A 12736-nucleotide genomic window follows, 5' to 3' on the forward strand; every position below is an offset into this window, starting at 1 on the left:
CTACAAGCGGCGAGCTGCTTCAGGTGGCACTATTTTTCCTGTCGTAGATCGTGAAGGCTGAACGGGAGCAACAACGCAGAGGGATAGACCGCCCATGCCCTATTGATTCGAGAAAAACTTCTGAGCTCTTCTTGCACTCAAGGCAGCATTGAAGTTAGTGATATAAGTCTTAGGGTGCTTGCTGTGGTGAAGCTCCATAGTATGCCCATTGATCTAAGGCTCGATCCATTTTGAGCTAATGTTTCTAATTCCATGAAGCTTAAACATGGCATTCCATAAGTTATGATTGTCAATACAAGTGCAATTCTCTCTCAGTACTTCTCAACAGCTATTCTCCAAACCTTTGGTAAACACCTCCAAGTCACTGATTTAGGTGCTCCATCACTTTGAATTGTTTCCCCCTTAGGTCTCGTTAGTACAAATTTTTCCACACTTTGTGTGTTCTCCAATGGCTGGATGCTGCAACGGAATACGCAACCATATCCATTAGATTGGACGAGAGGATATAGGAGCAATCTCTTTATTTACAGTTTGTTTGTGAGACTTGGGTTCTCATTCATAAGCCCAGCTGTGGAAGGGAACCGCCAGGGACATGTCAAGTGTCACCAAGTGGTGATATATTTTGCAGTTGCTTTTCTTATTTACTTATATAAATATTTTCTTTTTCTTTTCTTTAGTTATTGTTGCTTTTTACCCCTAGAGTTCTCTTGGAATAAGCCGGGATCTTTGCGTGGCCAGAAGAGGCAACCATTGGAACATATTGGACTAATGGTTTGGCTAAGCCTTAGGACCGGTTCCATATTGAATGGGCACTAAAGAATAAAATGCCACTGGTTTGGGACTGTGTGCTTAGCCACTGGAGATGGTGCACGACAATGAGCCTAGCCAAGACACAAGATGCACATGTGAGAATGCTCACGGAATAAAAGTCACTGTAACTGAACCACATTACACTTTTTGATGCGGCTGCAATGATAAAAGTTGCTCATAACAACTCAAGGAATACTCGGGTCACCATTCCTAAAATTTAGGGAGTTACTATTTTTGGACCCCAGAATCTATTCACGTCATTATCTTCGTTTTTGCACGAGGATTAATTCTTTGGTCTATGCCGAAGTCAAATTTTGCACCAACCATGGAGAATTTTAGACCGGAAGGTTAAATGGGAAAATTGTTACATGTATGCCATGTGGCACAAATTCCCAAAAGAGAGAGAGAGAGCATTAAAAAAAAACGTAATAAGCATGAGCGGCAGATCTGAGAATGAAGTTTTGAGGAGATGAGGGCAGATTGCTATAGTTTCATCAGCTATGGAGAGTACTTCTTCGTCTCTGACTCATGTACGGAGGTAGAGCTTGCTCCCTCTAGTCAACTCTCTCTCTATTCTCAGAGCAAATGCTCTGCATAATGGGCTGATTCCATCGAAGGTAAAGTTTTGTGTTTTCTTTGCACTTTTGCTAAAGCAAGAGCCTCACTGTCCAAGTTCAAGAGTAGTTGTTGGCTTCTCCAATCCAAGAACTAAAGAAAGTAATGACCATGCCACACAAGAACAAGTTTTTTTTTCAACTTTGATTTAGTGTTGTTCTCAACATGTTGGACAGTAAGAACAGTGAATTTAGAGATTTGCAGACTGCAATTCTACACATGAATCATTGAGTTTTGGTTACAAAAAAATTCTTTCCTAAAAGGGATGTTGTTCTAAACATCTTGGACAGTAAGAATAGTGAATTCAAAGATTTGTAGACTGCAATTCTAGACATGAATCATTGAGTTTTGGTTACAGAAAATGCTTTCATAAAAGGGATGTTGATCTGATCATACTGTATTGTTCTTATGCAGCTGGGATTTACTCAAAAAATATGAAAACCAATTGTTCATAGGTTATATAATTTAGAACATTTCCTTTTTGTAATTTTCCATCTTTTAATTGATAAAGAAATACAGAGAGGGGCGCCGGTCTTCAGGGCCAATTTGGTGTTGAGCGAGAAAGTGAGGTCTTTTTTTGTGTGTGTGTGAAAAGACAAGATACTTATTGAAGGAACTACCGCTTCATGTGAGTCATAGACCGGTCTCATCAAGCTTCGAGAAAGACTTCGTCAATCGGGCCAAGAGACAGTAAGTGGCTTAGAGAAAGGCCAACGAAGAAGGAAAGACAAGAGGCCTACTGATGCTTGCTTAAAGCTTCCTACGTGTATCAAAAAAGATGGGAGGGAAGCTAGGTGGATTTTAAGTAAAGAGAATGTTATGAGATGAAGAATAAGCCTAAGGTATGAATGTGGCAGAGGGCCTTAAGGTAGGTTCAACTCCTACTATCCATTCATAATAAAAAAAGGCTAAAGGACTCTACTCTAATGAAGCTAGCCATAGCTCACTACAGCTGTGATACCATATTGAGAAACACAGATCTAGAGCGATGCTAGCTATGGCAAACAGAGTTTATAAACATAAAACATGATTAAGATAAAGAATTGTAACTCAAGTGAATCAAGTTCCAAGATAGATTAACTTGGACTCATAAACACAATCTTGAGTGACAGAATGATAGTACTATATCATTGAAATGAGTATATCAAGTACATGCCTTTATAGCTTTTTGGATAGTACCACTTTTCCTCTATGTGCTTATGGGATTTTGGACATCTCTTCCTAGAGCTTCTAGAGCATACATCTTTGTTATCTCTCTCATACAAAGCCGCTTATGGGCAAGCCTCTTTTGGGCACACATCCAACCTCGATGGGCATACATATCAAGCATCATTTGCTATTCTCAACATGTTGGAGCCTCTAGGAAAAAAAGCCCCAAATTTCTTACACAAATGTCAATGAAATTGTGCAATGTCACCATTTCCAATGAGGATTCCCACATGGAACTACAAATTGGGCAAAAGCCCCAAAATTTTTGGCGGGAATGTCAAAGAAATTGTGAGATTTTTCAAATTGGTTGTCAATTTAAACTTCGGGAGCGAAAATTGACTAAACCCCAAATTTTGTGCAACATGAGCTGAGATTCAAAAAGAGATTACCAAAATGGATGCGAAATTGCAGAAATTTTTAAAAACCCCAAATCTGAAAATTAGGGTTTCTCCACTTTTTAGGATTTGTAGAAAATTGCAAGGAGGACTGAGAATATGGAAGGCAGAGGTGAGAAAATAAGGGACAGAGCTGAAAATAAAATCAACTCCTCCAAAACAATAGCTCCTCGAGCGACGCACGGGACTAAGCATAGGGCTACGCACAAGATGAAAACAGCAACAGCTTGTCGTCTCTTCCTTGGGCAAAGAGCTGGCTGATAGCAAGAGGACCTTAAGCAGGGCGCCACGGGCTAACGGTGGCTGAACTGAATCCACGCATAGAACCTGCTTTGATACCAAATGTTGGAAAATGACAACCAACTATGGAGGAGAGAAAAGAGAGACAATGAGAGTGTGCTAAAGCAAAAGAGTAGAGTCTGAACTGAAAGAATGAGACTGAAAGGTACAAGATAGCTCTAAGATAGACCTAGGTCTAACTCAACTAGAGTTAACTTACTCTAACTCTAACTCTAAGAGTAGTGACACAACTTATAACTTTAGTTGTGTTCACACTAAGAACTAAAAAAGAACTAAAGACTAAAACATTGGGCACTACCCATAGATTTGGCAAATTCTAATAGTTTGTGCTTCTGCTCAGATCATATTGCCCTACACATGAGACCACGAGACTTTAGTTGCAAGACAAGCCTTGTGGGTCAAAGCGGACATTGGGAATCTTCCATTGGAATTCTCAACATCTATACACAATCTGAGGTCAAAGCATGGTCAACTTTCTATATAAAGGTAATGGCTAGTTTACCCCGGGTGTACTATTGGGGATTGTTGGAGATGAATTCAACAACCTAGAGACCCTAGAAGACCAGCAAGGCAAAGGTACAAATTTCCAACCTATTGCACAAGCAGAGCAAGAGGCTTGGAAGGCATTCCTTTTTGCAATGGGTGCCAAAAATGTTTAGAGAAACCTAGCCTTCCACTGGACCATGGATCACTAGATTTCTCCTGGGGCTATAGGCAACTAGGAGGTATACTAATGAAACCATAGGAGAGGTGGTATGCCCGCGACTCCCAAGGGAGGGGTGGATTGGACTACTCTATTGGATCACAGCCTAATGTTTTGTCTCTAGATGCATTTTCCTTAGCCCTTGACCTGCACCCGCATCAAATCCCCACTCTTGACTTATATGCATGAGAAGGTGTGCAAATAGGCTAGGCAACTATGGGCCAAAGAATAGTCATAGGATGGAGGAATTGAAGAGAAAGGTGGCACATGCCATACTCAAGGGAGTCTGCTAGGAGGCTGTCCGTACAAGATAATAGTGTTGGGAGGAGAAGAGGGCTATACAATGTGACCTAGTAGCCATCTAAAGGTTGCTACAAAACCCCTCAACAATTCACACCCTTTAGACCCAAGAGCTCTGGACCTGGTCCACCTCAGCGAGTTTAGAGGATAGGAGGACAGATGGAGTGTAGCATAGCCCCCTCAAGGCTTTCCTCAACAATGGGTCAGCAATGTTCCAGCACTTTACAAACCAAGCAGCAGCAAGGTAATCATAAAGAGTGGAAAGATGAGAAGTTCCAACTAAAGCAATAAGTCAAACAGGGATACCCCTAGCTCCTTATCTCTTCCTACTCTATGCATAACCAATGTCCTACTCCCTTCATGCCACAGTCAACAACCTAAGTGGCCTCAGGCTGCCTGTGCAGATGGAGACAAAGTTATTGAACTCAGAGTATGCAGATAGCACTGCCTTGTACGTTGAGGAGATGAGCTAATGTTTAAGAGAGTGAAGCTAGCACTGGAGGTCTTCTCCACAGCAACAGGAGCGAAAATCAATTGGCATAATTCAATAGGTTTCCTTACAAATCCCAACTCCAGCATTGATTGGGAAGTTCATTTGACTTCAAATTAAGTCAAATATCATGGATTCCAAGACTCAATATCACTATAGCCAAACGGTTTGCATATGTACTAGACTATATCTAGAAGCTTATATATTGGAGTAAATTAGTTCAAAACTTCATGTGGTCCAGAACAAACAAGTCCAAGGATTTTTGAGCTAAGGTAACTTGGAAGACCATCATCAGATATCACTAAAGGGGAGACTTGGGGATTATTAATCCAAAGTATGAGAGCCAAGCCCTTCTGGGCAAGCTGGTAATTTCAAGGGCTGACACCAGGCTGTAGCTTGGAGGCAACGTATATTCATTGGTTTAGATGCAGCAGGATGGGACCTACCAATGTTGTTCTCAATATAGTGCCTGTAGATCTCAAAGCACTATCTATGGTCATGTGAGTTGTTGCACAATTGGTTTCGAGATAAGCCCACAAGATACTCCCTCAAGTAGAACCCAGCTTCATGTGTCTCATCTGGGTGCATTCTGTTTGCAATCAGTCACTTGGCGATGCCGCTTACTGTAAGGCCTGCATGATATGGTCATTATTAATCATCATCGAGGCTAGTTGATGTGCAATTGTGACCTACTGTATAAGACATGCATGATACCATCATAATCCAGGCAGGTTCCTATGCAGTTGTAGGCTTGGAGGCTCTACCTAGCAACCAAGTATAAGAACCTACTGCATCACAATTAGAGGTGTGGGAGATCATTGGTGGCCCCAGAGGATGGCACATTCAGAAAGCTCATTGCTACTTTGGCTGTGCAAGAGCCTTTCAAAGTATGCTACTTTGGTGGAGCTTTGGTCATCCATCATTCACTCCAAGGCTGTTGGGAGTAGCTTCAAGGGGATTCTTAGCATTGACGGGAGGTTCGTCAGTAATTCCTTGATACTTGGGGTTGCCATAGCATGTTTTTCACCTTGCAAGATGGCAAACCCCATTGATGTTGCACACCACTATGGCTTCTTTTTCCCATCCCCTCAAACTGCCTGAGAGGCCTTGTATATGTGTGACTGGATTTGCATTCAGCTCCAGCTAGACTATTGAGCATTGTACTTTCTTCAAAGTAGTATAATTAGTCACATCTTTTTCGGGGGGGGGGAGGGGAAAGAAAGTTCCAGAACTCTTGTTAGAATGGAAACAAATCCAAAGTTCTGCACCCCTGATTAAATGATTCAATTTTTTTTATAAAAAAAAGGGAATATTAATTTGGAAAGGATGATGGGAGTGGGAGCTCATTCTGGCCACCAGATTATACAACAGACCTTATAGCCTGAAGTTTTCCTGCAGTGTTATGCATCAGCTTTTCAACACAACAAATAATAGTATAAGCTTCTATACCTGATAGATATAGACTCATCAAAACATGAGTTCGTTTTTAAGTTTTCAATTCTGATAGATACAAAATGAACAAACATGAGTTAATTCCTTCAATTGAGGCCTTTCAACAGTCCTTTCAAGTCATTTGGAGTCACATATAATAAGACTCCATCTTATGATTTTACTTGGCAACCCTTTTGAAAATGAAGCAATATTAATGTAACTGTAGATAGTCATTACAAACAGAAAACATGATGCCCCAAAACTGATATTCTAGCATCCAAAGAAATGTCTTTTACCTTTGATGCTGTTCGCATTAGGTTCAAAGCATGAAAAAATGACGTTTTCAGGTAGAAATCTGCAAAAGGGCTGAACAGATTCTCTGCAAAAAATAAATGATCCAAAAGTGAAAATACCTGTCAAAACACGATTCATGAGTGAAGATTTGTAAACACTATGTATGTTTTGAAACAGTGAGGTCTAAGACAGACCTTCTATAGAGAAAGATGACTGCATATCCTGCTTTCAGAAAGTACCTACAAATGATTTCTTATTGTCAATACATTGTTTCCTTTTTTTGTTATTGCATTTGAAATAAGGCACTAGGAAGTGTTACTCAGTAGAGGCAGCTCCACGGGTTCCAGAGCTGAAGTTGTCAATGAAACGAACACAGCGGCGTTCAAGAGGAACGGTCGTGCCTCCAGATGTGATACAAACAAGTCGATTTTTTAACTCGCCTATGCATCAACAAACAATAGAGGTTTTGTCATATTGATAAGGGGAGAAGCACCTTGCCTTACGGGAATTTATCTGAATCGTACACAAAAACAGAACATAACAGCCACTCTCAAACTTAGAAAGAGAAATTAGCAAGCCATGATAATCCAGAATCTGTGTATACTTTGTTGACCTACAATTAGGTGCTTGACATCATTGGAAACAGATGTTCATATTTTGCATGCAGCAAAGTTTGCATTAGCCTTAGCTTTCAGATTAATCAGCAGTCCGACTGGTTTGGGGATCAGACCCAGATAGTAACAATACAGCTTCATTGGTGAAGTTAATTGTGAGGAGCCTTCTTCCAGGCAAGGAGACATGGAAGAAAATACAGTTATGGAGATTGGAATCTATTGCTCCTACAGCTGGAGGAACATGGCAGCATAGCATTCATAGATTTTTCAGTAAATCAGAGATACATCACTTGAGAAGAGATTTGAGGTCAGCAACAATTATCCAGGCTTGGAGATTAATGTCTGTAGGACTTCACCAAATTACTCCAAGCACCATTCAAGAGAAGATGAGGCAGTCTCTTCTCATCAACCCATTACTCAAGACAAAAAGAGATGCCACACAATCTGAGAGAGGACATGCCAATTACTCAAGACACAAAGAGGCCATACTGTTGGACAGAGGCCACACCATCGGAGCGAGAGAGGCTCCATGGCATCAGAGGGGCTAAAGACATGTCACATGAATGAGAGCATTAGGGAGGTGGTCCTCCCATAGTGGAGACTCATATAGATACCTCTCAAACATGGATCAGGGGTCCTTTACCAAAGGAGACATTCTTCTCTCAATGCTTGCTACCACCACAAGTGCACGTGCACGCACACACAATTAGAATTTCAATACATGAGGGTAGCAAACTCCAATTATTTGCATTGATTGGAACTGACAGGATGCTCTCACTAGAGGATAATTGTTGTGGTTCATTCTAGGGTTTGAAGAGATTGGAAATATTGCATATATTGGAAGAGGCCTCTTCAAAGATTTTTGTGGAACCCTCGAGAATGGATTTGGAGAGATCCATTTGCAAAGGCACCCAAAGGTGTCCCCTTCTTTGGATACACAACCATATTGGGAAAGATGATATAGGAGCAAAGATAAGATGATGACAAAACAATTGAGAATGTAATGGCACAAGGTATCAAACAACCTTTCCTTTCTGCCTTTTCGAGGAGATCGGAGAATGCTTTAAACATAGATTGAAAGTTTTCACCTTAGCATTGAGTTACATTCAATGTCTCGCCTAGTGAGAAACTTTTACATGTCAAGGCCCCCTTACGATTTCAACAAGCAAGCCCATCATCATTAATGCAACTCGTGGCATAAGAGGGAGATTGATGCAATTAGACAGGTAGGTGTTGCCAATTTCAGCTCTTCTCCTCCCTTCTTGGCAGCCCATACCCTCACTCTTGGCTGTTGGAAACTGGTTGTAGTCCCACTCTCTCTACGAAGTTCTCCTACTACAAAGAGCATTTTATGAGGAATATAGCAAACGCCTTCATTGTCAAACCTAGATATTTGGATGTTTACATGCCACATGAGATGCAAGTTGCCATTGACCAGCTCAAGGTCTCATCCCATCAGCTCAGTCCAACCGATGGCCCCACCACAAGGACCACCTTAAACACAACCATAGAGAGATGCGGAGCCCACCACCCACGTCTAGCTGGTCCATGCCCTCGCAGGAGGCATCATCAGCAAATAAAGAGGATACTACACATTCACTGAGGGACCCTATCTCGACGCTTCAACCTGTCTATGCTAGATAGACTTATGAGAGATATCCTAAGATGAGAGAGCTTCCTAAGCAGTTTCACATTGAATCTGGCTTAGACATCATTTTGTACTCATCAGCTATGTATTCTTAGATGTTTACTTTCCATTAATATAGTCATAGCATTAGATGACTGTTATTTTGGAACATGGGAAATTCCCTAACTTTTCATATGCAACACTTTGGTCTCATTGGCCAATTTGGACTTTTGTAGACGTTAATATAACTCTCTCTCTTTGTGTGCGCACGTGGTCAAACCAACATCCTTTCTTCTTCTCTCTACTTGAGAACTCAACTATGAAGCTCCATGACTCCATCATCAATAGATATTGCTACTATTTTTAATCTAAGTTTTATCAAAATGGATTGTTATAGCACAATGGGCTGAGATCCTTTTTTTCCCCTCAAAAGAGAGACTTCTATGAATAAAATGTCAAAGAAAGTTCTGCAAAGTAAATACGAAGTAAAAATAACCCTATGTAGAGTAGCTAAGCATATCACAATACAATGGTTGTGTGAACAATCAATTTGGTGGACTATAATGCCAAATCATCTTACAAAGGCGGCTTGGAAATAGATACCAAAGTCCCATCTCCATAAGAGGGCACCTCTCCTCCTCTTCAGCCTCTCAAAGCTTCCCTATATCCTCTCCTCTCCCACGAAGAGTGTGGATGAACTCTGTCCAAATCCTCAAAAGAGTCTCTACTTAGGATACATCTTGAAGGTCTATAGAATGGTTGTACCGCATGGTCCAAATGTATCAGCCAATAATAGCAACAATCAGCTCCCACCTATGGCAATGTGAAACCACCATGCCTTCTTAGATAGGGTGGTAAATAACCTAATTTAGCACTAACTACAGCAAGCATAAATTCACATAAACTAAAAATGCAAATGTTACCACTTAATCTTGCCATTGGACACTCAATTAGCCCAAAACTAGCACCCCTTGTGGTATTTCTTATAGATGTGAATTGGCTAAGAGAAGGGAGAGAAAGCTAGAGACAAAAAAATTTTAAAGTTTCATCGCTCAAATTGGCAAAATTTTGATGCTGCCCTGCTGGCATTTTATGCCAATCTAAAATGTTGACCGACCAACTACCATTTTAGGCCTATTTCATGCCTATTAGTCTAGGGCTCCTCCTCCTCATCAATTATCATCACTCTTTAGGTGGACTTATTGTGCTGGAGAGAGGAGTCGATGCCAATGCCCACACAATCAATGACTCACTATTGTATGTGACTGTCTTTTGTTTGGTATATGGATTCCATTTCCCAAGCACATCTCTACATTCTCTTCCTTTGCAGTGTTCTTCTATTTTCTTTCTCTTCTGTCTTGTGTTCAACAATTTATTTCAGCACTTGTCTATGCTTCCATTGCTGCACCACTTTTGACATGGTATCAAATTGCAAGATCTAGGCTCCTACTACATGTTTCTTTGTTGATTACACACCCTTTACACCCCTACTAATCTAACAACTGCTCCCTGCTGCCAATTGACTTGCTACTGCCTGCGTTTTAATATTTAATGCCAAAACGGCAGCCTGCATCAGCATTTAATGTCTATCCAGCCTGCGTTTTCAGCATTTACTCGCCTCTAAGGCCAGGCGACGGCGTCTATTGAAATCTGACTCTCTATGTTGGCTGTTTTCAATTTTCTACAATCGATTTTTTCTAACCAGCCTCTAAATACTGTGTGTGAACTCTATTTTTGTGGAGGCCATGCTCTTTGGTTGGCTTTCTTCTCTCTTCGTGTAGCTTCTCCTTCTATCTTATTTTCTTTATCCTCTCCAGATGGGCTCCTCCCCCATGCACTTCTACACATGATAAGTTACATGGACCTAACTAGCTTACATGGAACGTTGTGATCATAGAAACAGGGACGCCCGCCCCGAGCCCCTGAGATGCCAAAACACCGTCTTGAGACGGGATGCCTATGCGGAATGTGGAGGTGGAACGAGGGACATCCCCTTTCGGCAATCTGAGAGGGAGATGGCCGTCCCCCCGTCCCAAGGACGAGACTATCGGGAGACAGACATTCACCGTCTCCCGCTTTTCAGTCTTCTTTCTCTCCCCCGTCATTCGTGTCTTCCTTCCAGCCTAACTCGTGATCAACTACCGCCTCCCTTCTAACTCTTGTGACACCTGCTCCAACTCTTGTTCGTCTCCACAACCCACTTTTTCTCAGCCACCTCCAACTCATCTTTGGCTTCTTCTTCTTCTTCTTCTTCTTTCTCACTTGCCTCCTCCTCCTCTTCTTCATCATCTTCTTCTTCTCGCTCCCTGTAGCCTAGGCTCCCTGCATCGGACACCCGCACTGAGCAACTAAGCAACTGACAACCAATTGCTTTGCCCGACGCCCAACACTCGTGCCTGCCCATGTATTCCACCAGCTCCTTGTGTTACACAGCACTCACCTCTACATGGCTTCTTCACGACTGGCTCGTCAAGCCGAAGGGAGAGGCAAACACTCCAACACATGGTCGTGGTGGGATGAGGCAAATGTTGAGCGCCCATCAAGCGGAGGCAAATAACGAGCTTGGTCGTATAAGCTATGTCTATACCGACATATGAGTGGCACAAATAAAGTAAGGGCTCATTTATTGCACGAACCATGATTGGAGGTGCAATTTTGTCCCAATGTCACGCCTGAGAAGAGAAGGGAGCTATTAGAGTGTGTGGTTGGACAAGAGACTCCATTTGCATTGAGGCAACTTACCCTATGGCGGATACCTACGATTCGAGTCTACTTATCTCCATCTTGTGATCCAAGTCAGTGGAATCGCACACATTAGTTTGGTATGGAGGGTTCTTAGACCCACTGGGCAGGTTGACTCACAATCTATTCTTGTGATGGATGTTGGTAAGACCTACGTGAATGACAAAAGTGCCAATCAATCTAGCTACACTTACAATGGTGGCAGCAATAGCAGCAATTGATAGGTCTAGAACCTCATCTACAACAACGAGCATGGCATCTGCACCACATGGAGTCACTGGATTAAGTTCATATTCGCCGTCACCGGCTTCATCCTCAACCATTAGACACTAAACTACTCTTAAGGGAAGTTGGGACCAATCAAAAAAGAGGAAACAGATTCAATTGTGGCTCATTTCTTCTATCACGACCATGTTGCCTTTCATACAACCAATTTTTGACAAATTTACATGCTCAAGTCTTTCCTATTTACATTTTTTTCCCTTAAAAAATATGATTTTTTAACTTATAACTTGGTCATAACTTATAAACTTATAAGAACTCATAACTAAATTGAATTCTAAAATCATGTCATCGTAATAATTATTGTATTTATTACCATGACAATTATTGTGTTTATTATTTTATGTCCCTAGGCTAAAGTACTTTAAAGCCATGTTGAAGAAGGTTGGAGAGTATGGGCCTAACTATGTATCCCCCTCTTCTGAGACTTTACGCACTACCTTGCTTGATAAGAAAAAGTGTGTTATGGAGCAAGCCACATCAAACATAAAGAGAGATTGGGAGAAAAATGGTGTCACACTTATCGCTGATGAGTAGAGTGACTCGAGCAAGAGGTCGATCCATAGCATTGTAACTTACTCTAGAGAGGAGATGTATTTTATGTCATCCCATGATGCTTCAAGGACTAAGAAGTCCATAGATCATCTTGTAGCAAAGTGGATCTCTCCCATTGAGATCGTTGGGACACATTTGGTGGTTGGTTTTGTGGCTAATTATGAGCCCACAAATAGGGCAGCACATGCCATTGTTAAGGGAGTGTATAAGCATATCACATTTCTTAATGCATGGCGCATTGCTTGAACAATCTTTTGAAGGATATTGGTGAGTTATCGTAGGTCCATCCTATGATACAAGATGCAAATCAAATATTTTTATTTTAAATCACCAATACATTCGTTATGAGTTTACAAAAAGGTCAAGAAA

General features: G+C 41.4%; 1 protein-coding gene across 2 annotated transcripts in view; it reads right to left on the bottom strand.

The window, feature by feature from the left end:
• COAB (4-phospho-panto-thenoylcysteine synthetase) overlaps window positions 1-12736 on the bottom strand; it is a 102363-nt gene that overhangs the window by 72840 nt on the left and 16787 nt on the right. For both annotated transcript variants that reach the window (XM_087672755.1, XM_087672756.1), the window contains exons 3-5: window positions 6867-6987; window positions 6742-6786; window positions 6550-6632 (exon numbers count right to left, since the gene is read on the bottom strand). In XM_087672755.1, the coding sequence (XP_087528881.1) occupies window positions 6550-6632; window positions 6742-6786; window positions 6867-6987 (249 nt within the window). The remainder of the gene's footprint in view (window positions 1-6549; window positions 6633-6741; window positions 6787-6866; window positions 6988-12736) is intronic.

This window comes from Lygodium microphyllum, chromosome 30 (assembly GCF_053477565.2).
Source record: "Lygodium microphyllum isolate KBCC chromosome 30, Lygodium_microphyllum_v1.1.10, whole genome shotgun sequence".
Classification (NCBI taxonomy): domain Eukaryota; kingdom Viridiplantae; phylum Streptophyta; class Polypodiopsida; order Schizaeales; family Lygodiaceae; genus Lygodium; species Lygodium microphyllum.